Here is a 26,069-nt window from a genome sequence, read left to right on the forward strand (position 1 = left end):
ATTTTACCCTGCCCCCTTCCCTCTCCCCCAAGTCTTCAATTCTGATTCTGACCATCAGTTAACCATTGTTCTTTCATCTGTAAAATCGGTCTGAAAGGGAAGATGGACTTGATAATCTGTTGGGTTCTTTACAACTCTAAGTCTTGTGACGCCAAATATGCTTTGTATTGGCTGTCCCTCATCCTTGTAAAGCTCTCTGGGAATCCCTGGCTTCAAGATTCATCTTAATTATCACTTAGCTTTTCTCAATCCCTTTAGCTCCTGGTGTTTTTTCTATCTGTATGACTCTCCCATTAGAATGTGACTTCCTTGAGGGTAGGGACTTTTTGTTTTAGACACTTGTACTTTGAAGGGAGCTGCTTTTTAAGAAAAAATTTTTTTTGATTTGTTCAGTCATGTCCAACTCTTTATGACCCTATTTGAGGTTTTCCTGACAAAGATATTGGAGTGGTTTGCCATTTCCTTCTCCTTATCTTACAGATTAAGAAACTGATGCAGGTGAGGTCAAGTGACTTTCCTGGAGTCATATAACTAGGATCAGAAGCCAGATTTGAACTGGGGAAGATGAATCTTGCAGATTCCAAGCCAATGCTCTATCGACCGGATCACCTAGCTGCCCTAATTTAAATAAAGTAGACATATTAAACATACACTGGATAAATAACAAGCTTTAAAAAAATGTTTCATTGATGCTCTTTGGCATTGCAGTCACTACTTCTCTCTCCCTTTTCACCCTCCCCAAAAGAAAAAACTCAAAATTCTTCCCTTATAGTCATTCAAGCAAACCAAATCCACACAGTGAGTTTATCTGAGAGTGCCAGTCATGTTCTACACTTCTAGTCTCTTCTCTGCCAATAGGTAAGATACACAACTCTAATCATGGTTGTGTTGATCATAGTTAAGTTTTTCAGTTTTTTCCTTCATAAGCATTTAGTCACTGTATAACCTATTCTGATCCTGCTACTTGGTTCATATCATATGTCCATTCCCGTTGCCATTTCTTCTAGCAACATAATTACATTCATATGCCATGATTTGTTCGCCCATTTTCTAATTTATAGGCATCTACTCGTTTCCAATTTTTTTTTGCTAAAACATAAAAACTAGAAGTTTTGTCCATACGAGTCCTTTCCCTCTTCATTTGGTGTTAGAGCCACCTGCTAGTGGCTGCCAGGGATCTAATTCTGATCAGCACAACAGATCCCTTCATGTGAGAAGATGATAATGATACAAGGAGACTGAGGGTGCATTCTCTGACCTCTCTCCTCTTGCCCCCAATTTATTTCATTCCCAATCCACAAGCAACATCTGTGTCAGTAAAGGCTGATTTGCAATTCTTTCAAGTGTGTTGATTCACAGCTGTGGGGGAACTGAGCACCCCTTAATGGGACAGTTCCCTTTAACCCTTTACAGATTTTCTGGGTTTCACATTTAGATGTGGTCCTTAACAATTTGGTGTCTGGATATTTGCCTAGTAGTGCTATCTCTGTCAAAGGAACAATTTAGGGATCTTTGGAGCATAATTCCAATCTGTTGCCTTTTTTCTCCCACTATTACTGATTGAAAGCCACAGGTTGTTGGTAGCTTGCCTTTCTTGCATTCTCATATCCTTTAACTATCTACGGAGAATGGCACTTTTTGTATATTAACTCCTTAATATTTAAGGTTTCAGACTATTAGTAATAGTAAAGTTTTCTTTTTCTCCCAGTTAATTTTACTTTCTAACTGCATTGATGTTTTTGAAGAAACTTCAATTCTATATAATCAAAATTAGTGATTTTATGTCTTAATCCTTAGTTTCCATTTGATTAATAATTCCCCTAACAGTTGTGAGAAATATGCTATTCCTGAGAAGTTAAGGGGATAAGGAACCCCTTTGAGCAGGGTTTCCTAACCAGGGATTATGAACTTTTAAACAATGTTTTGGTAACTTTTAACATAATTTCTTTTGTACACCTATGTATTTTAATTTATGTACTTAAAGACATTCTCTGAGGAGTCCATAGGCTCCTCCAGACTGCCAGATGGATTCTTGATACACAAAAAAGGTCAAGAACCTCTGAGCTAGAGGTTCTAAAGGTCAAGAGTTGAGCGCAAATATCAGGACATGAGTTCTGGTTCTATGTCATCAACGGCTGAATTCGGAGTTTCCAACAGGATGCCACCTCTGCGGAGATTGTCTCCATAATCTTACTTTTCCTGCCTACTCACATGTCTACCACCTTAATTCAGTTCCTTTTCCTTTTTCTTAGGTTACTGAAATAGTTCCATATTTGATCTCCTTGCCCCAAATCTTTTCTCAATCTTTTACTACCAATGTAATGTTGTTTCTAGGATGCTAGAAAATGAAATGGAAAAGTCCTCTATTTGTTATTTAAATTAATTCCATCACCTGCTTATATTTCTAGGCTGATGACATTATTTCCTTAATGTACTTTATATTCGAATCTAACTGGCTTACTTCCTGCAGTTCATTCACAATGATTCCATCTCCATTTTTTTGTACAGTGGATCCTGACCCCAATTCCTTTGTCAGTCCTTAAATGCCCTCCTCCTTCAAAGCTCAGGTCAAGCACCCCTCTCCACATGAAGCTGTTCCTAATACCCAAACTGTAGCTGTCAATGCCTCCCTTCAGAAATTACCTTGTATTTAATTTGCATAAATTTTACATTTACTTATGAGTGCATTTCCCTTGATAGGATTCGAGCTCTATCAAGACTTGCATTTTGGTCTGTATTTGCAGCATTTGGCAGAGTGCCTAGCACAAAATAGGTAATTGATAAATATGAATTGATCAGAGTTCTTTCCATGATTTCTATGGGCTTCTTACAAATCTGTCCATGTCATCAAGGCATTTGAGGAGGGAATCTTCAACTAGACATAATTGACTATTACTCTATACTCATTGACTGTTGTGTTCAAAGACAGCAGGATTGTAGAACAGAGCCTGTAGAGTCTTTTTCAGAGCCCTGAGACAACCATTAAGAAAGCTTGTATTACGACAGTTCAGATGTCCTATAGGGTTTTCACATTCAGAGGCTGGGGACCAAGAGTGAGAAGATTCTCAGGTGTTAGGGAAAGATGCTGGAGTGACTTCCTTTGAGTAGAGATGTTCATTGCCCAGGGGATTGGAGGTGATGATTTTCCAAAAAGCTCAGAAAAATATGCCATGGTTTTTCCTTTCAGTGAAGAGATGATGATGCTTAGGCTGGGTTATGATAGCTGATAAACTATTTAGAGATGGTAGGATTGTCTGACATACTCAGACACCTTTGAATTCTAAGGATGAGGAGGATCTTGCTCCAAATCTTTCACTTTACTAATGATGAAACAGGCTGAGGAATTATTGTCCAAGGCTACACAATTAGTGTGGAGCCTGAGTCAGATCTCCTTTCTCAGTTCAGTGGTTTTTCTGTATTTTCAAATTCTTTACTGGGGAACTCTTAAGAGATCAGTAACAGTATATTTAGTTTGATCTCTTATAATTAGACTTAGGCTCACTTTTGATTTTGAAGCCCAGAGTAGAGCATGTTGTGTTTTATATATGATTTGAGTAAATTTGTCTGTAACTGGCCTCCATACTAAATTTTTAAATGAAAGAACAGTAACTTCTACACACATTAGCAACAGAATGGGGGTCAACTCTTAAGAGTGTCTGCTGCTTAACAAAGTTGTTTTGAAAGTCCCCTTTAGTCACTAGTAATTTTCATGTTACACTTACTATCTATTTTTTTAACAAACGCCAGCAAATATGTATTTACACATCAACTTTGTGCAGAGCACTGAGCTTGGCACTTCAGGTACAAAGTTTATATAAGAAAAGTCAAATACTATGAAAAGACAGTAGGGAATACATTTTTAAAGAATAAAAGTATCTAGAAATAAATGTTACAAAATAATTGTAAGTGGTATTTTAGAATCCTAATAACTGTGCAATCCTGGATAAGTCACTTCACCTCAATTTGCCTTCAGTTTCCTCATCAGCAAAATGGGGACAGTAACAGCACCTAGTCCCATTAGTGCTGTGTGTTTCAAAGGAGAGTATTTGCAAAGTGCTTGGCAAATCTGTAAAAGTTAGCTATTACTATGCTATGGCATGAGATTCAATTCATCAGGCGTTAAGCAACTACTATGTGCAAGATACCATACTAGGGATTGGGAAGACAACAACAGAATTGTAAATAGTTTCCCACAAACATTTTGCTATGGCTTAGTAGTTTTTAATACAGTCGAGCACATTAATTAAAGACAAGCAACAGGAAGTTGGATTTGCAGGCTATGTTCCAGGCAATCTTAGAATCTATACTCTGGTTATTAGCTAAACTGGGTCAAGGAAAAATCAGTGAGCTGCTCAGGTATTAGACATGAGATATTTATTCTGTGAGACAATGCAAGTGATTGTAATTCCCCACATACTTCTGATTAAGTGCAATAAGAGACAGTCGTGTGTAATCGCTACACAATAATGCACCTCGTCCTTTTATTTTTAGTTATTGCACAAAAATCAAATCATAAAGACCAGTGAACAAGACATGCGGACTTTATGAAAGGCGGCTAAGCCTACATAATGAGAAATTAAGAACTGGACACAAACTGGAATGGTCAAGGAATAGGAATTTAGTCAGATAGAATGCAATTAAAAGTAACCAAAATAAGTGTTCAAATATAATCTTCTTCAATATATTAAATGCTCTCTTTAAATCACATTCAAGCAAGGTGCATATTTTTTGTTGTTGTTTTGTTTTTTTCCTTTTTGAACCCTCAACTATTGGCTTAGTTGTGTTAAGTAAATTATCCAAAGTTACACAAGGTAATTTGGGTTTGGGTCAAATGCTATTTTGAACACTATGTAAAAAATAAGGTTGATTTTTCAGAAACTAAATTAAAATTCGGACACAAATACACAAAAATAAAATTTGGCAACATTAAGGAGATGTCACAAATGCTTATTCTCAGCTATGTAGTGTTCAAATATGCAAACTTTTGGTTTTAAATCTCACAAGATAAGACTTCAGGAGCAGTTCTCTTTCCATTTTGGCCATTATTTAGAAAAGAAACTGTTCCTAAAACCAGTTTACAAGGGACTTTAGTAAGCATTTTAATTCCTATATAAAACTTCCAGGTATAACACAGTAAACATTGGGTGGGAAGCCTGTAAAGTACAAAGGTCACCCCACCCCCCCATGGTATCAAGATTCTCTTTCTACAAGCAGAAAAATCAGATCTTTCTGGTATTGGGTGCAGTGTTAAACATTTTCGTGTGTGCTCATGTTTCAAAAAACATTCAGAGAAGTTACAAAGCACTGTGATTGTACCTCACTGGTAAAAGGCTTGGTATGGTTTGATCTCATGGCTTTGCCTGTTTCACAGAAGCCCAACATCCCCGCCCGGGCTGAGAGTGTGTTAGTGTGTGTATATATTTTATGGCTACTTGCTTCCAAAGATGCGCAATTTAATGTGGAAAAAAAGTTACCAGGCCCATCTCCTTACTGCCAATGAAATGAGTCACAGAGCAGCCCTCATCCCACGTGGTGCTTTCCCAATGAACTACTGCGAGCGGGGTTTGCGACCACTCCACAAACCCCAAACAGTCCTTCTGTATTGAGGCTGCCTGAGGACAGCACCAGGGGAGCTGAGAAGAAGAGAGTGTCTTCCCTTCCACAGGTTCATCCCTTTTTTGCTTGCTGTTTGTCCCTTGGTTGCCAAGGCATTTTTTGCAGTCCAGGGAGGCAACAGTTCCAATTCTATCTTTTGCATGCTTAAAACTTGTGGATGGGCCAGGACAGTTCTATCATCCTCGGCCCAAGGCAAAACTTTCACAGCTGACCCAGGGAGAGACGCCTCACAGTGGAATGGGAACAGGCAGGCAGAGACATGGCAGAAGCAGGCCTTTGGGGGGGATCTCTGGCACAAGTGAAGGGCACAACTACAACACAGCTCAAAGAACCAAACCCCTTGATGATTATTCTCATAATACTGTAAACCACAGGTCTTGACACGTCACAGCTGATCAGCAGCGGCTTCCACGGGTGGATCTTGGAGCAGACAGGAAGCTGATCGGGGATCCATGGCCGAGTGCATTATTGGGATATAAACATCATCCATGTTTGGCATAACAAAAAATTTCTGGGAAAAGCACAAGAGAAAACATGTTACAGATTTAGTAATGAGGAGTCTACCAAAAAAGTTCCTTTTGTTTTCTCTAGCAAGTGAATCATCCTACCCCATGCTACTTTCAACAGACTCATGTCACAGACTTTGTCTGTATATTCTCATTGATGAAGTAAATAAAGTAAAAGAAAGTAGAGGTTCAGATTTGTTCTAAAATCTGTTCTAAAGGGCTATCAAATTACTAAGGAGTTAACATAGTAGAATTTTTAATTGAATTCTAAAGTTACAAACTCTATTTACATCTATTTCTCTTTTTCCTTTCACAGCCGATTTTCCAGAAAAAAGGTCATTGTATATTTCCTCAACTCTCAGTCACTTCTCAACACTTCTTGTAATCTGATTTCCAACTTTATCACTGTCTAAAACTGCCAAGTCACCATGGATTTCATGGTCATTTTTAGTATTTATCTTGGTTTCTGTGACACTGCTCTCACCTGGTTCCCTTTCTCCTACAACTGATCTTTCCTGATTCTTTTGCTGGATCATCATTCAAACCCCACCCTCCAAGTACTCGCTCTTTCTGTGAACTCATTTGCTGTCAATAGCTCAAACTGAAGTTCTACAGATAATGCTTAATCTACATATCTATTTTTAGATTGTCTCCTAATCTCTAGACCCACATCAATATAGCTCTACCAAGATGACAAAGTGACATTTCAAACTCAGTAGTAGACCTGGCAGACAAGCCCAGATCATGGAGTCCAAACTGTCATTTTACTGCTTTTGCAGACTTACTTCACAACCTTTAAATTCTAGCCAAACTGGCTTTCTGGCTATGCCCTTCATTTTACTTTCCATGTCTATGCTTCACACAGGATATATTCTTGGAGCCTGGAATGAACTCCTGTCTCACTTGTGCCTTAGAATCCTCAGCCCTTCTACTTTCTCAGACTGAACAGCTTTCTCAACCATCCACTCCCAGGTCTGGATGTACTATTCTTTTTCTGTGGACATTAATAACTAATCACTACTTGTGAATTAAATGATATGTTCTGTATAACCTATATCAGGTTGCTTGCTGTCTTGGGAAGGGGGGAGGTAAGAAAGGGAGAGAGAAAAAAAATTTGGAACGCAAAATCTTTTAAAAATTAATGTAGAAAATTATCTTTACATGTAATTGGAAAAAATAAAAAAACATACTAAAAATAAATAAATGAATGATGTGATGTTTCCCTCATGGAAAAAACTTAGTTCTTTGAAATCAGGGACTTCTTTGTCTATTTTAGCATCCTCAATGTTTTGCTTCCAGTAGGTGTTTAATAAATGTTTTTATTAAATAGAATCAATGTAGCCTCTAGTGCAGAGAAGCATTTGCCATCAAATGAAATGGGAAAAAGATACTTCCGAAGTGTCCCACTTTTTAAATTCCTCAAATTCAAGGAGCCTTCATTCCATCTGCTACAATATGTGGCTCTATTTGTCACAAGTGTCATGAGTGGTTTCGACTATTGGATAGGAGATTTGCTTAGTTGAATTCAAAGATCTTTAATAAATGAAATGCTATCATTTTATAAGACTGAAATGCTCATTAGCAGCTGGGGGCTAGGACACTTCTGGAAGTGTGGAAGACCCAGTTAACCCCCATACTTCACTCTCCAGGGCTTATGAGCCAAGAAACAATGAAACAAACTTAGGGCAGATTGAGTTAACTTTATGCCCAGGTGGATTGATCTGGGTTCCAACTATGCTTCTAAGAGATAAGGAAAATATAAAGAAAGGGTTGGCATTTTGGCAGAGAGCACCCCGAGACCCAGGGAACTTCTTTGCTGACTGTACTGACCAATAACATTTACTGTTTATATCCCTAAGAATTGAAAAAGTTCATAATGACTCAAAGGCTTGATGATAATAACAAACATACCTGAAACTCTTGTTCCAGTTTCTTCTCTATCCAATCAGTTACATGAACTATAGTCACTTCTCTCTCACCAAGTTTTGGCCGAGCCTTCAGCTCCACATGTGGTGGCTTCCGGAAGCCATACCTTTAAATAAAATACAAATACAAAAGTACAATTTCTTCATATGCAAAAGTTCTCCAATGTAGGCAATCACAAAATATATTATGCATGAAAAAAAGATGGCATTTTAAATATCATTTAAAACATGACCTTACACCAAGATAATATTGATTCAACTGCTGTCAGAAACAAAAGAGAAGTACAGGAAGCCCTTTCCAATTCCCTTTTGGTCCTTTAAGTACCATTATGCTAAATACAATGTCAAATGAATGAAAGCCCATTTCAAGTTTGCCACCAATTTCCTCAGAATATACCTACAGAGAACAGTGATAGCATATGGCAAATAAAAGGCTATCATTCTTGTTTTGAAGTTCTGTGGTGGATATTTACAAGGCCAGTCAGAGTGAGAGTGCCCTGATCACCGATAGGTTCTAGAATGACTTAACAGCACTGCTTCCTGAGAGCCTTTGTTGGCTCTGACACTGAAAAAAGCTGCATTTGCAACTTTGAAAAGACCTACTGGGTCAGCATTTTTAAAAAAGTGTTTGCAAAAATGTCTTTTATTTATATATTCCAGACATTTTTATTATTTCCCACCTCTCCTGTGATAGACAAAAACAAGTAAAAATATTCAATACAGTAATTATATCTAATGCTTAAAAATTTTGCATAGTCTCCCATTTCTCTGCTGAGAGGGAAGACATAAATTTCCTAATTTGGTTTTTCAACTGCTCCGTCTGATTTAGTGATATTTTCATTGTGTAGTACTGTATTCTGTTGCCTTGGTTCTGTTTATTTTGTTCTGCATCAATTCAAGTACATCTTTTCACACATTTTTCTGAATTTCTCATATTCATCATTTCTCACTGCACAATAAAATTTCATCACATTCATGTACCAAACATTTTCCAGACATTCATCAACTGATGGGTACTCACTTTGTTTCTAGTTATTTGCGACTGCTAATGCTGGTATGAGTATTTGGGTCTTAGACTTTTTGCCTCATATTCTTCCCATTTAGATCCATCTGCCACACAGCTGCCAGAATGACATTCCTAAAGTACAGGTTTGAATCATACTGTTCCCCTATGCTGCAGTGGCTCCTGGAGCTTCTTTACAGGATGAAAGATAAACTCCAATCTCCTCTTTTTGACATTTAAAGCCCTTCACCATCTGGCTCCAGGGTATCTTTATAGTCTGATCATACATTACTCCCACTAACTCATTCCACATTCCCACCAAATTGGCTCACTTTCAGCACTTTACACATAACATTCCAGCTCTCATCTCCAGGCTTTTCTGCATACTGCCCCCTACATTTAGAATGTTCTCTCTCCTCCTCTCTGCCTCTTGGGACCCTGGGACCCCTTTAAGGCCCGGCAAAAGAATTACCTCCTTCAAGAGGTCCTCCTGATTGTGAGTTTCCTTCTCCTACACTTCTGGCTTATTTATTTTGGGTATAGTTTATATTTATTTATTTGTGACCTGGTTGTAACCCAGTAGAATGTAAAGTCCTGGAAGGCAGGAGTCATCTCAGCTTTGCATTTATATCCTGAATACTTAGCACATGGTAGGTGCTTAATAAATGCTTGATTAACTAATATATACTTTATCATCTTTGACTTCCTTGGAGTTTGCCTAGTAGTTGGATTGCTGGAATAAAAGGCATGGACAATTTAAAAACAACTGACTCCCAGAGTCTTTACCAGCTTAAGTCCCCTTTCCAGGCAGTCAATCCAAGCCTTGATTTAATGACCATTCTGCTTATCTAATTAAACACAGAGACACACAGACACACACATACACAAACACAACCAAAACCCCGTAACCTAAAAGGGTCAGACAATTTCACACTTATTAGCATTACTTCAAGAGTGCTTGTCCTCCCACACCTCTTTTCCTCTTCATCCCCTCCTTCTCATCTCACATCATTCAGACTTCCCTCACCATCTCCTCCTTTACTCCTTTCTCACTGCCAGAGCCAGACTCCACATTTAATCCTATCCTTCCTGTTTTCTCTAGCAGATAGTATCTATAATCTTTTCCATTCACTAGCTTCTCTTCAAATTCTTCTGGTCTCCTGGCTTTTTCCCTGGTGCTTATAAACGCATCTATGTTTCCCCCATCTTTAAAAAAACCACCCATTAGATCTTGTTATTTCACAGCATGGCTTTGATTAAGGAGTCTGTGGTGGGAAAGGAAAAGAGCAAAAATAATATATATAATTTTTTTTTAAGAATAATTTTTTTTGTTATCAAATTGTGCATACCCTTTGACCCAGCAGTGTTTCTATTGGGCTTATATCCCAAAGAAATACTAAAGAAGGGAAAGGGATCTGTATGTGCCAAAATGTTTGTGGCAGCCCTATTTGTAGTGGCTAGAAACTGGAAAATGAATGGATGCCCATCAATTGGAGAATGGCTGGGTAAATTGTGGTATATGAATGTTATGGAATATTATTGTTCTGTAAGAAATGACCAGCAGGATGAGTACAGAGAGGACTGGCGAGACTTACATGAACTGATGCTAAGTGAAATGAGCAGAACTAGGAGATCATTATACACTTCAACAACGATATTGTATGAGGACATATTTTGATGGAAGTGGATTTCTTTGACAAAGAGACCTGAGTTTCAATTGATAAATGACGGACAGAAGCAGCTACACCCAAAGAAAGAACACTGGGAAACGAATGTGAACTATCTGCATTTTTGTTTTTCTTCCCGGATTATTTATACCTTCTGAATCCAATTCTCCCTGTGCAACAAGAGAACTGTTCGGTTCTGCAAACATATATTGTATCTAGGATATACTGCAACATATCCAACATATATAGGACTGCTTGCCATCTAGGGGAGGGGGTGGAGGGAGGGAGGGGAAAAATCAGAACAGAAATGAGTGCAAGGGATAATGTTGTAAAAAAATTACCCTGGCATGGATTCTGTCAATATAAAGTAATTATTAAATAAAAATTAAAAAAAAAAAAAAGAATAATTTTTTTTAAAGTTAGATTATTTTCTTTCTCATACAGCTTACAAGTTAATTCTGGCTGAGAACATAATTAGTATCCAGAACCTCTAAATAAAAAACTTCCCTCCCATAATGGTGTGTGTTTGGAACTCCTGGTAATTCTTGATTCAACCTGTTCTAGGAATATGATGTCTTATTGAGAGGTGAGTCCTGGCATAAGAGACAAAGATGTGGCAGGATTCCCTATCACAACACAGCTCAAGACTCTGGCATGGCCTGGGGTGGGGAAAATGAGAAGCAGACCACCATGCATGTGGCCTCTCAGTCACTGAAAATGAGATTTTTCTAATGCATAAAGACTAATTCAATATAATTTAATCTTTTGCAAAAGAATATGAAACCGGGGCAGCACAGTGGATAGAGCATTAGCTCTGAAGTCAGGAGGACCTGAATGTGACCTCAGACACTTAACACATTCTACCTGTGTAACCCTGGGCAAGTCACTTAACCCCAATTGCCTCAGGAAAAAAAAAAGTGAGACCAAAACCTAGTTAATAAACATGAAACTAAACCATGGGGAGTTGATGAAAAAACATTTAGCGTTCCCAAGGTTAGGACCATGCTGCTTTCAATAATCTAACAATTAAGTACAGTTTTGAAGTCTTGTTCTACATACCATATTCGGTCAGTTGGAGGAGGAGGAATGTTAACTGCCAACGTTCCTTTACACTCTTGTATTTCAACAGTTAGAAGCAGTGGAGTATTTGAGACTTCCTCAATCTTCTTTTTAATAAACTCTGTCTCAGTTGCTTTTTGGAAGTATTTTGACTTGGTTATTTTGTCCACAAATCTCATAATCTTACTTGTCCGGTATCCTCCAACATACCTTCAGATTTAGAATAGGAAAAATAGAGTTACTATAATAAGCTCTGCTCTTTCAGAAATTATCTAGTTCTAGTGGCATATGAATAAAAACTTTTATTTATACTGTCCACGTTCTTGGAGAAAGCCATCTACAAGGGTGCTCTCCTTCTTTTGTTAGGGGAGCCAGCAAGAAGCAGCTTTTAGCTTTGGGACTCAAGATTTTAAGCAACGACATATTGGTTATTAAAGCCCAACGTTATCAATTCAATGAAGTCAGAAAATAAACTGAAACATCTAAGATGGAGAAAAGGAAGAAGGAAAAATATTCTGAACCACACCCTTCAGTTCCTGGAGTGAACTGCTTGTCTCCACCAACCACTTCTGAAGCATCATCTTCTTCAGAGGAGCCAGCACTGGAGGACTCCTCGTCACTGTCAGCAAGGCAATATGCCCTCGGCCTGAAACTGAACAAGAAAGTATCACCACCAAATTTCTATGGATTGACAAAATTTTTTTAAAAAGTTGTATCACAAACACAAGAAACCAGGATGGACTAATAAGATTAACACATTTTAATATTCTTTTCTGCCTACCCCAAATAAAGAGGCTAATCCTAGAGTCCATGAGTAATTATAATTAGTCATATAAGAGACAAGCTGGTCCAAACACAGGCTGTACTTTTCCCCTCAAAATTTGTTTTTGTAGAACTTGTGTGCAATCAGTGATCGTGCTTAGTTACCACAGACATCATGACTTAGATCTCAATGGTTTTCATACCAGGAAGGGACAGAAACAGTAGCTATAGCTTTATTTGTTGAGGATGTACATAAAGCATGTCCCTGCTGCTATGGCAATCTAAGGGAGGCAGGTACTGCCCTCCTGCAGGCTTTGAGCAACTGCCTCTATCCAATCCCTGAATTCTTTAGAGAAAGACAGTCACTGCCAAGGTATCATCTCTTCCTTCTAAGGTCACACCCTGGGATTAGAAAAGGCCCAGTAGGGATGGATAATAGGAAAGGATTCTCAGAAAGCATCTTCATCAAAAGCACTTTGGCTAGCAAAAATTTGCTATTGGATTTTCCTTCTTTCCACCCATGAGACAGATGATCCCAGTTTTGAGGGCTATTTTAGCCTGAAATGGAGCAGAAACAGGGGCAGGAGAGGGAAATAGGAATTGTTGAATCCCAGGATAGCATTAAGGCTTTAAAAATGTGCTACATAGAGGGCTTGCATTATTAAGGAACAGAACTGGTAATTGGAGGGAAGGAGAGGAAAATGGACAAGTGAGGTAGGTAGTCCATTTGTATTAAAAGTACTTAAAATCCTGAAGATCAGGATTTACATCCCAGATAAAGAGGCTGGGTCTATGAAAGAAAGGGGGTAAAAATAGTTATTTTTCACTGCCTATCTTTTCTCCTTCAAAAATATCTTGTTTTAATGGTACAGCTTATATTTGGACCAATAAAATAAATATATTTAAAGAGATAGTAATTTGAGACCAGAAGACTTCTTTGGCATGCATCAACAAATAGGATAGTTCAACACATTCTCTGCATATAAAAGCACTGTGTAAATGTCAGTTATTATTCAATGGAATGTAATGATGGTTATCACAAGTGCAGGCCACATTGAGCTTGTGGGTTAGGATGGAAGGATGGTAATGATTTTAAGGGTGATATGACACTTTGTCCCAAAGAGGAAAATCCCTTACCAATAACAACAGGGATCTCCTTTGGTTTTTGCTTAATTTTGAATCCCTAGATCTCTGAAGCTGCTCTGTCTAGGTTTTCACAAAAATCAGCTTTGACTCCAAAGACCTCTTCATAGCAGAAACCCATGCTGCCACTTGGAATTTTTCTCCCTTATGCTTTCCTAGCCACTGTCTACACTCTTCAGGGCCACAGATAAGGCCAATGGCTAACTACACCAGGCTCAAGGATCTTTAACTAATAGAGATACTTAAGAGCTATTTCAGAGAAGTGAAATTCTTTTTTGCTAGTTGGCCAAAAAACACTCATCAATCAGCTACTACGTGCCAAGCATTGTACTAAGCTCTAGAAATAAAAATAAATAAATACATAAATAAAGGAGAATCCCTGTCCTTGAGAAGCTCGTAATGTAATGGGGTAGACAATATGCAAACAACTGTACAAATTATATACAGGGTGAATACAAGAAAGAGTGACAGAGGGAGGACAGTAGAGGGAAATATAATGAATTCTATTTGGAACATATTGAATTTAAGTTGTCTATAGTCCATCTTATTTAGGCAGCTGGAGATCTGAGACTCATCAGCAAAGAAATGGGAGCTAAAATCATCAAGTAAAATAATATAGAAGAAAAAAAAAGAGGCCCAGGGCAGAAGCTGAAGAACATCCAAGATTAACAGAACAATCATGGTTGGTAGGCATGACCTGGATAAAGATCCAGCAAAGGTGACTGAAAAGAAGTCAAAGAAAGAATCAAAAAGAATCAAAAGTCAAAGGAGAATCAGAAGAGAAGAGTGTTCTCAAAACAGGGAGAAGGGAATATAAAGGAGAAGAAAGTAATTGGCAGCATCAAAGGCTTTCAGAGAGCTGAAGAACAATAAGGATTGAAAAAAGGACATTAGATTTGGCAAGTAAGAAAGAGATTAGGTAATAACCTTAGAGAGAGCCATTTTTGTTGAATGATGAGGTTGAAAGCCATGCTGTAGGAAGCCAAGAAAAGTCAGAAGAGAAGTGGAGGCACCTATTGTCCATGGTCTTCTCAAGGCAAGAGAAGTGGGATGGATAAATGGAGGCAGGGAGATTGAGGACAACATGGGCATGTTTGCAGGCAGCAGAGAAGCAGCCAGTAGACCAAGAGAGACTGAAGATAAATAAGGGGTGTGGAGACACTAGAGGGGTCAACTGTTTTTGGAAGTAAGTGGGAGGGGAGATGTTTTGTTTAGGGCTAAGTCACACAAATTGCAGAGCTACTTTCCTCTTAGGTTTTTCCTGAGTCACATTTTTAAAAGCCAGAGTCAGATGTGGGTGCTTTGCACTTTTCTTTTTTCCAAAATATTTGGTCTAAAAATGAAAACTAAGGGGTACTCAGGGCTTTGCGCACTTTGTTCCTTACTGGGTCCCATTAATACCTTTTGTACTAACAATCTATACATGTTATTTTATAGAAGACCAATACATTCCTGCATAATGGATGACAAAATCTTGTCTAAGATGCATTTCAGAAGGGCTGTTTCAATGCTAACATTGCTGGGAAAATATCAGACTTATGAAGCTCATTTTTTTGTTAAGAGCAAGATGACCCAGCAAGGTCAAGTCAGTTGTGTTTCTAACTTGATTCTAAGCAGTCACAGTTCTTACATTGCCTCAGGTCTGCTTCTCTGGCTTTGGAAGCCCTCTGGTGGCTGCCAGGACCGACATTAGAGCAGTAGAGGGCAAAGGGGACACTGCTACATTGCCCCAGCCCAGTACAAGTGTGATACTAGGGCTGGCCTGGCACCCTCCTCCTCTGAAACAGGAGCCCATCTGTAAGGGTACCTTCAGGCTCCCTGTGCAACACACTATGCTGACTCTTCTCTGCAGCAGCCTTTGAAAGGTGAGAGCCAGCTTGTTTCAGCAGATCCCCTTTTTTGTTTAATGTTAAAGGAAAACCCCCTAGCCTGAAACCAACACACTTGTGTATCTACTGGTTAGGTCTTCTAGGAAGATTTTTTTCCTAGGAAATGTTTATAATACTCCAAGGTTACAAAGCTGGAATTGTTCACCATTGGAAAGAGGCATTTCTACTGATATTAAGGAAACTTTAAAAAAATGTACAATTTGGACAGCAACATTAAATTTCCAAGCCACCCCCAATGAAGTTCTTGGGATAGGGGATACAACCCTATTAGGAATGTGTCTAATATTCAGTTAGCAAGAGTGACTTTGCTAGCTAGTTCTCAATCTTAATGGTAAGGGTGGCATAATCTCAGTGATTCCGGAGTCTCCAGGGTCCGTTTTATTGAACCAATCACATTCCTTTTTATCCATAGCTCTCCAAAAAACTGGACTGATGAACTTGGAGTATACAGAAATCTGCTGATCCTCCAACCTGATTATTGCATCTGCTCCCACATCCATCACTTGGAAGCCTCCAGGTCTCACAGGGGAAAATATTAAATGCTGAGAACTACAGAGAGGTCTCAGGTTACTGAATTAATCCCTCCAGCAGAACAGAGGGGCAGGAAAACTGAAAACAGTTATTTGGATGAAATTGTAGCAATCAAATAATAATCAAATAACCACAGATAATTTGGAAAATTCTTTTGGCAAAGAAAGTATTCCCTTTTACAATGACTGAGTTGATGGTAGTAGCAGGGCAAGGAAGGAGGTAGCATTCTCATCAGCCAAAAAGCTTGTCTACATAATGGAGTCCCTCAGGAACCACAAAATAATGGCCTATGGCTTTGTGACTTTATAATGAAGGGAACATCCAACCCATGGGAACTTCAAGGGAAATAGGTGTAAGCTATTCACATGCACTTACTATAAGACACTAACAGCTTCTCAAGGAGGAGAATTTAAAATAATGGCTGAAGATTTTGAAAGTTATTATCAAAGATTGGGGAATAGACAAGGAGAGAAGTTGCTTGCTAACCCACCAAAGTGGTGACTTGGAAGGAATGATTAAATCTGAGCATCTATTTTGTTCATTTAAAAACAAAACCCAAAAAGAAAACCTGGGGAAAAGTGTAACCTGTATTGTTAACACTTTTTAGCTATCTTTTCCTTGCATAGGACTTTCTTTAGGTTATCACAGTGTAACCCTGAACCTCAGAATAATTAACTTAATAGTCTTTGTAGGTAGAAAGCCTACAAAAGAAGAATCTCTGCTCCCCTCCCTTGCCAACAGGGTGCAATGCAAGAATATAGTGGGGTAAGGAGATATAGTAGATTTGGGCAACAATGTCTTGAAAGGTGGAAGCCCGCAAGATTTTGCTCAGGGAAAAAAGAATTTAAATGTGTAATCATGTACAAAATTCAATTGTACACCCACATTCTAAATTCTTCATAGGATGATCAATGGAAACAATAGTTCAGAAACTATTTAATGGCCAGACCTTGTATCTGTATCCCCCTTTCAGTTCTAAGAGAGAATCTACTATTCTTACTGCAATGAGTTCCATTTTCAGGTACTTTACTGCCAAGGAGCTAAGCAAAGTTGGAGCAAATCTCAAGAACATAAGGTTAGGAAAGTATAAGGACAGGAGAAAACAAAAAAAAAGCTGCAAATCTGAAGTGTATGTATACTTTAAGAGGGAGAGGGCATATCTGGGATAAAATTAAGACAGTACATTTTTCTGTACTAATGGCAGGTCAAGATGGTGAGAGGGTTGCACAAAAGTATACGTGAATTCTTTCTGACCATAAGAAATTCTTGGCCAGGCAGGAAGGGCACGACCACTTGGCACTTTTGAAAAAGGACTAAAAAAAAAAAAGAGGGCAGTAAAGGGTTAGCCTGTTCACACTAACTGAAAGCGCCTGGGTGAGTGAAATGCTGGAAAACTGGAAAGCTTCCTAGGAAGCCACTAATGGCCCTGAAAGGAAGTACTTGGAGCAAAAGGCAGTCAGTCAATTATGTTCAGACTCTGCTCTTGAGGCAATTTAATTGCCAATCTCACCATCCAGCATTCAATGGCACTAATGGTTTATTTGAATTTATTTAATTTATGCTCCTCTTTCCAGTGGGCCACAGCAGGACAACACTTTCCAGGTTTCTAAATCTGCCTCTGGCAATTCATGTTCTGGGGCTTTCCTCTCTGACAAAAGCATTAGAGGATATTATTTCACTTTATTTTTCACATTAAGCAATAGTAAGATCAGCATAAAAATTAAGTGTGTCTTGTCTAAAAAGGATAGGATAGCAAGAAAATAACAGTGCACTGGAAATCAGGAGGATCTGGATTCAAATGATACCTCTTATGCCCAATATACTTTGTATTCATCTTGACTATACATAGGTGTTTTCATGTTATCTCCTCCATTAAACTGTGAGCTCCTTGAGATCAGGGGCTGTTTTGATCTTTCTTTGTATCCCTAGTACAATGAATTGTTTCACAAATCTTAAATTTATAAGTAATATGTCAAGTTTTTTTGTTATTTCTCGGCATGCCCTCCCAAAGGATTGCCATGCTAGACATGGTGTTATGTACACACACATACAAATACATGTGTGCATACACTTAAGAAGCCTTGACCTCTACAAGGGCACCATTTGGTGACCAATGTTATCATTGTGAACAGCTTGTGATCTAATATATTTCCTTTTGTGAACTGAGAGAATAGCATAAAATTTTCGTTACAAAGGAAAATCTAGTGTGAAAACATTTCAGTGATCCACACATGTTAGGGTCACATATCACTTGTGACTAAATTCCTCAGAGTTCACAATAGCCTTCACAGAGTAATAAGCATTTTTCAGAGTGTTTTTTTGGACACTGATAAATGCTTCTGCCTTCTCCATACTTCTAAGTCATCAATTTAGGGCCAAAGAAAAGCTTATTGCCAAGGGATCTGATGATGGATAATAATTCAGCACGCATGAAGAACTTCACTTTAGAAAAAAGTAGCCCTGGAAGGGTGGAGCCAAGATGGTGAAGCGTAGACAAGTCTTTATCTGAGCTCCTCCTAGTGTCCCTCAGATCAATATCAGACAGAACCCTCAAACATATGGAATGCAACAAATTTCTAGACGACACTTTGGAAGAACTTCAGAAAAGGTCTGATCGGGAAGGGGAAGAAGCTGCTGAGCATAGACACAGGGCAAGGAGCCCAGGGCAGGGAGCTTTGTGGAATCCTGCATTGGGGAATCTGCTGGGAGGTTCTTAGGCTACTCTGTCCTGGTTACAAGCCAGTGGATCAGCAGACTAGCTGTGAGACACCCAAAGCAATATAAAAGTCAAATATTGAACCTCTGAACCCCCCAAAACCGTGGGACCTAGCCACAACTACCTAGCACCAGAAGTCAGTTAGCAGCACTGGTCCCAGGGCAACCTAAAGCAGATAAGGTCCCTTTGCCTTAAGAGCAGCCTTAACCTTAAAAAAAAAAAAAAAAGATCAAAAAAGCAAAAAGAACTTTGACACAGATAGCGTTTATGGAGAAAAAGAAAAGACCTCAAACCCTGAGGATCCTAAAGGCAAATCATCTCCAGATAAAGCCCCAAAGGCTTATATGAGTTGGTCCCCATTTAACAAGGCTCTCTTGGAAGAATTCAAAAAGGATCTTAAAAGAGAGTTAGAAGAAAATAGGGAAAGGAAATGAGAATTTAGTAAGAGTTTGGAAAAGACATAACAGAAATTATCTGAAGAAAACTCCCTAAGAAATAGATGTGATGAGATGGAAAAAGCATATAATTCTTTACAAAATAGGTATAAAAAAGAAACCAACTTGTTGAAAAACAGAATTTGTGAAATGGAAAAAAAAAAAGCAATGAACGAAACACCTCATTTAAAAGTTCAACTGGCCAAATTCAAAAAGAGATAAAGAAAAAAGTAGCCCTATTCTTCCCAAATTGCTAAAAGGATCAAGATAGAATCATGAAGCTTGTGTTTTCTTTGCACTAGGAACTTTTAGGGATGAGAAATTGAAACCTTAAATTAATATGATTTTTATTTTATTAACGGTATTATAAAACCCTTTTTGTTCTAATTAAAATCATTATTAAAATACTGTTAGTGAAAGCAATAATCTTCATTATTTTTTTCTCCTTTTCTTTCTTTCTTTTTGGGGGGGAGGGGGGTGAGGCAATTGGGGTAAAGTGACATGCCTAGGGTCACACAGCTAGCAAGTGTTAAGTGTCTGAGGCCAAATTTGAACTCAGGTTTAACTGACTCCAGTGCCAGTTCTCTACCCATTGCTACAGACTTCTTTTTTTTTTTAAACTTGACTTTTAAATATTTTGTGTTTATTTTAAAGTCTGACTTTATTTTGATACTTGACTTATGGCTATCAAGCTAATTAAGATTTACATATTATAATTCTATGAACCCAATAAATACCATTTCTAAAACCAATAGGATGACTGGGTAGTGAAAAGGTTGAATTTTACCTTTTTATCGCATTATATTAAACTTGTAAATCAAAAAATTGCTGATGCAATTCTTCCCTATTTATTTTGAATGTATATGTTATTTCCTTCCATTAGAATGGGAGCTCCTTGAGAGTGGGCAATGTGGTTTTGCTCTTGTCTTTGTATCTATAGGACCCAGATTTAGGTATTTAACAACAATCTTCTGAATTGGATTATGGAGATTTATACATCTCCTTTACCTTACCAAATTCATATACTGAAATGCAAATGTCTATGAACATTAACTTATAATCCATTTCCCATCTGTATGAAAAGGACAGTCTACTTCTGAAAAATCATGTTAACATGGCCCAGAAAACATGCCTTATGTGAAACTTCCTAATACAATTTCTACTCTCTAATTTTTTTTATATATATTTCAGTCCATTCATGTTAAAAAGCACTAGTTTAGGAGTCAGAAAACTTGGGTTCAAATACTCAACCTAATGTCTTCACGACCTTAAATAAGTCACAATTTATTTGAAATTGGTTTCTTCATTGGCAAAATGAGGTTGTCTCTCCCAACACCAGATCATAGAGCTCTGCCTTTGCAGCACCTTTACTCTCAAGTGAAGCATTCTAAGTCTTAGAAGGGACAGAGTGAAGAAATGAAAAAAAAAAGTAGTCAGGTTGGGGAGGAAGGTGGAGGAAGAGAACTCAAAGTGACTAGGGAAAAGAGGACCAAGAAAAATAAGGACATCACTCACTACAACTCACATCTAGAAATGTTTAACCTTCTTTTTACTAGCTCAGATTCAGAGACTCGGGACTTTTCAACCTTGCCCACCATGTAATTTTTTTGTCTCTTCCGTAACCTTTTTCGGCTCCCTTTTAAGAGTGGTCTTTCTCTATTAGAACATAAGCTTTTTTTTTTTTTTTAAAATAACTTTTTATTGATAGAACACATGCCAGGGTAATTTTTTACAGCATTATCCCTTGCATTCACTTCTAGAACATAAGCTTTTTCCCCTTCCTTTGTGAGGCCATTTGGGTTAAGTGACTTGCCCAAGGTCACACACATAGTTAGGAAGTGTTAAGTGTTTGAGGTCAGATTTGAACTCCGATCCTCCTAACTCCAGGACTCGTGTTCTATCCACTGTGCCATCTAGTTACCCAAAGAACATAAACTTTTTGAGGGTAGGGAAGTATTTTTTTTTCCTGGGATGTGTATACACAGCAGTTTAGTACAGTGTTTACCACATAATAAATTTGCTAAATACTTTATCTTATCTAATTTAATCTTTAATTTCAGCAGCTCCTTCTATCAAATGAGCAAATCAACCTACCTAAACTTCTAGACAAAAGGGCCAACCTTTTGCCAACTTCCTTGACAGGAACTAAACAAATAGAGAACATAATCCTGCCTAATGTATTCCCTGTGAACTTACCTCCCCCCTCCCCCCCAATCTGAGATGCTATGATGGAAATGTGGAATGGGCATAACAGTGAAGAGTGATAAGAATGAAATTCAAGGCAGGAGCTGGTTTGGGAGTGAATAATGAGGGTAGGGACAGGGCTGACTCATCTGAACCAACCAACATATAACTATCTGACGTGGATCAAATGAGGGTAAATTGAGATATTAATTTTTTAAATTAAAAAAAAAATAGAAGTTTGAGTTATTTTTTTTCCTACACCCTCATGGATTGTCTTGCACAGTTCACTTTCAAGACCACTGCTTTAGATCACTCTGTTAGAAACACAGAATTGCCCGAGATTTCCAATGATAATGTAATTCTACTTGTAAAAATGCAAAAGAAATCCTAGGCAAAGTCCAATACATTTGGCCATTTTTAAGAAATTAGGGAGATACTGATCCCTGTTCAGATGTAATGCAATGATAGTAGAAGGACTAGGGATAGGATAGGGACTAGAGTTAGGATTTCATTGATATAGGCAGCTCACATGAGGGCACTCTCTCCCTATATCAATGCACTTTGGCACCTTCTCAGCAATTTACTATCTTAGAGCAATATCCAAAGCACTGAAAGATTAAGTGAAATCTTCAGGCTCACAAAACCAGTAAAAGTCAGAGGTGCTAGAAAAAATTTCCAAATATCCCCCCAATCTAAGTGCTCTGAAGCTTCTGGTTTGATGTCTTTATTTCTAAGAAGGTGATGGGGGGGAAGGAAGGGGGAGAGAAACCTCTTTAAGATGGGTTCAGACTGACAAGACTCAGCACTCACAGGGAATGAAATGCTACATTGATAAATACCACTCACCAGGAAATACAAATCCACAGATTGCCGAATCCAAACACATTATATAACACAACAGCAGAAAGGAATGAAGGGAAAATAGCACAGATAGAAGTTAGATGAGAAACAGTAGGTGCAATGCTGTAGCTGTTACACTAGAAATAGGGTTTAAATAACCTACTTGCACCACAATCACTGAAGTAAAATAAGCACATTCTCAATTGCATGATCTCCCCTGCCTTCCCCCACTCCCCTGACCCAAGTTTATCTGTTGGAATATTTCTGAAGAATAGCATTTATACTGGGTTCATAAGTAAACAAAACCCAATAACCTTGAGTTTTAGCCTTAAGCATGCTTAACCAGCATAAAAGGAAGCTCAAGGGACTAAAAAAGATGTGGAGCTAAGGATTCCGACTCCAGGTTTTGAAGTTTTTGAAGTTATTCAGACCCAGGGTCAATTCTTTTAAGGTCAAAGCTTGATTGGATTAGGGCCCAGTCCAGTTCCAGGGCGTAACTCATATAGATCAGCCTACAGATCATACCCCTTTTAGAAATGAAAATATGTAGTTCTTTGAGGCCTTTATCAATGCAAGTGCCTAAAGTAGCAAATCTGTGGTTGATTTCACTGTGTACATAAGCTTTCCTAAAACAGGCATGTTCTCAGAACAAAAGAAGTCATAAACAAATAATCCCTCCTTTTGGCAAAGAGGTAGTGAACTAGAGATGCCAAATGATGTCTGTAGTCTGATATAATCCATGGGTTACTCTGTTTGGTTTAACTTCTTTGTTAGAAGGGAAGGTTTTACAAGAGAGGAGAAGAGTCTTTGGGGAATGAGAACAATGTAAAAAAGCATTAATAAAACTTAAAAGAAAAATAGGCAATAATGACAGAAACAAATTCAAATATCTCAAAGCAATTCTTAACACAATGTTACCTAAAATATTTCTAATAATGAATGAAACTGCTTAATACATAAACTTATAAAGGTAAAGTAACATTTGTGTGAAATGTTAACTGTTTAGAGTTTTCATTAAAAATCAACCAAACCTCACTGACTTGGACCTCCAATTTGCAAACATTCAATCACAGGTAAATGATAAACTGCCATCGAAAAACAATGCAATCTTTAATTCAAGAGGGTCAAGACAGAAAGAAAGATCTTGTGTAAGTCAAAATATTCATTGTAGCACTTTCTGTGATAGCAAAGAAAAAGAAACAAAGTAAATGCCCATTGATTACTGAGTGGCTAAACACATTGTGTTAAATGTAACAGAATATTATAGCATCATGAGAAATGAAGAAAATGAAGAATTCTGAATCATGAGAAGACTTACAGGAACTGATGCAGAAGGAAATAAGCTGAACCAGGAAAATGATGTACACAATGATAATAATGTAAATGGAGAGGCCAATGAAATGAAAAAGAATGCTATACAATTATAATGACCAAATTGGATCCAGGAAAAGAGTTGAGAAAATCCAACTCCCTCTTTGTATTAGAGGATTTGTGTGTAGGCTTCTTTAAATATGAAATATTGCACATTCTGCCAAATACAGAAATATGTCTGACAAAAGAATTATCTTGATATGATAAAAAATAGGGGTGCAAACCCCCTTATTTCTAGGACAAAAGGACTTGAACCTATACCAAAGAACTCAGTTCATTAATATGTTGGTTGGTTTTATACAACTGTTCTTTCTTATTATTTTTAAATCTTTGTTTCAAGGGAAGATTCACCGGGTATGATGAACAGGAATGTGATATAAAAATAAAAAGGGATTGATTTTCTGAAAGGCAATCAACCATATCAAGTCTCTTGCTTGCTACTTAGTGAGAATTCATAGAACTATAAAATGAAATAGGTTCATTAGAATTCATAAAATAGAATGACCATCCAAAACCCTCCATCTAAACAATGAATTAAATGTCAATACATAATATGCTTTAAAAATGGAACTAAATTATTCAAACAATCAAACTAAATGGTGGATATTTCTTATTAAATTCAAATCATCCCTTACCCTTCTTTGCCAATTTCTCCAACTCTGAAGGCTTCAACAAGAGGCTCTTTACCCAGTTTGGTCAAATTCATTTTGGTCTCTAGTGTCATCAGAAAGGGCCCATTGTAAGACATTTCCAAATCAATCCAGAGCCCTAAAGTGTTAATATAAAATATGAAAGTTATTTTCTGAAGTCTGTGGCATTCAAAATGACAATCGATATAAACTCTCCACATTTAAAAAGCACTAGTATTATAAGTATCAGATTAATAAATTGATAATTTGCTTATCTTGTCAACATGCTAAACAGAAGCTTTGATTTTAGAACCGAATTCAACCAATTATATTTAAAGTTTAGTTTTGACAATATAAACAATGGATTCACTCATAAAGTATTATCAATTAAAAAGAATTTCTGGGCCACACACTGTGTTTGGTATTAGCATTACAAATATAAAATGGGACTCTATCTGCCTTCAAGGAACTTGTTCTATTAGAATGAGACAACTTGGTCTCATTAAACAAATGCAGGACTTATAGAGAAAATACATAGTAAATATAGAGAGGAGTTTGATAAGAGCCTTCTTATTGGGGGTTAAACATTAAATGTTAGTCCTATCTGCCACAGATAAACAAGAGTTGATGGGTTAATGGTACATATTGACATTATTATTAACATAATAAAATATGACATTTTTATTCTGCTCTGAAATTTGCAAAGTCATTTACACAATTACCTAACTTGATTCCCACAATAATCCTGAGAGGTAGGTATTATTAGGTATCATTATGTCTGTTTTATAGATAAGAAAACTGAGGCTCTATTCAAAAGGTCAAATGACTTGCTCATGGTTACATAGCTATTAAATGTTGGAGGCTAGATTTCAACTCAGGCCTTTTTGATTCCAAGGTTAATAAATATTTTATCTATACTACTACAATATCTTACTTCGGTGAAATTATCTCAAAATGTGGGGGACAGAACTAGCCTATGATAGATATTCAATTCTTTTAAGACTTTTCCCAGGTATGGTTTATAGTGTAGAAACTGCATTCTATCCAGCAGTATAGCCAAATCTCTGCCCCAAAGTCTTTTTAAATAAAGAAGATAAAATAATTCCTAGTTAAGAATGTTGCAGGATAGACACTACGAATAGCTAGGTTTTGTTTTGTTTTTTTTGGTTGTTTGTTTTAAAAACAAGATATGCACAAAATCCCTGCCATGGGCCCTAAAAGAAATGGGTTCTGAGAGGTCAACTGTTTATTACAGTTAATTCTACTTAAGTTCCAAGATGGAGAAGTGAAGCATGGATATTAAAAACTTTCCCCAAATAACAGAGTAATAGAAGAGAACTCAACATAGAGAAGATGGTAGGAGATTCTACCATCACTCTCTTCTTTCCTCTCTTACTTCCCCATGAAGTCTACAGGAAATTTTGATGTTACAGTATAAAGGAGATGGCTCTACTGACATTGATGAAGAAAAGAGATTTTTTTTTTAAGCTAGAAAAAGATCACTGAGTTAATTTCCTTCACAGCTTGCAGAAAAGAAACAGGCCCAAAGGAGGTATATGATTCTTCACCTAAGACTGCAGAAAGTTAGTGACAGAATGAAGATTAGAATCCCAGCTTCTTGACCCCTCAGTTCACTGACTAAAGTTCTTTAAAAAAGAGGGGGTGGGTAAGAAAAGCCATGAATAAGACTAAATATCACTAGGATTCTTAAGATTTGAGAATCACAATTTTTTTCTGAACAATGAAATTAGAAGGAAAGAGTCAATCTTTCTCTCTTAGTTTCTTTAGAAAAAG

At 37.5% G+C, this 26,069-nt stretch overlaps 1 protein-coding gene across 8 annotated transcripts in view; it reads right to left on the reverse strand.

Annotated features, from left to right (window-relative positions):
• Window positions 1–4,357: 4,357 nt before the first annotated feature.
• TEX2 (testis expressed 2) overlaps window positions 4,358–26,069 on the reverse strand; it is a 149,015-nt gene continuing 127,303 nt past the window's right edge. For 7 of the 8 annotated variants that reach the window (XM_051994975.1, XM_051994976.1, XM_051994972.1 and 4 more), the window contains 5 exons: window positions 24,282–24,414; window positions 12,303–12,428; window positions 11,777–11,986; window positions 8,034–8,154; window positions 4,358–6,127 (listed from right to left, as the gene is read on the reverse strand). In XM_051994975.1, the coding sequence (XP_051850935.1) occupies window positions 6,002–6,127; window positions 8,034–8,154; window positions 11,777–11,986; window positions 12,303–12,428; window positions 24,282–24,414 (716 nt within the window). In that variant the 3' untranslated portion in view covers window positions 4,358–6,001. The remainder of the gene's footprint in view (window positions 6,128–8,033; window positions 8,155–11,776; window positions 11,987–12,302; window positions 12,429–24,281; window positions 24,415–26,069) is intronic. The other variant, XM_051994979.1, reaches the window with a different exon arrangement.

This window comes from Antechinus flavipes, chromosome 4, assembly GCF_016432865.1.
Source record: "Antechinus flavipes isolate AdamAnt ecotype Samford, QLD, Australia chromosome 4, AdamAnt_v2, whole genome shotgun sequence".
NCBI classification, from domain to species: domain Eukaryota; kingdom Metazoa; phylum Chordata; class Mammalia; order Dasyuromorphia; family Dasyuridae; genus Antechinus; species Antechinus flavipes.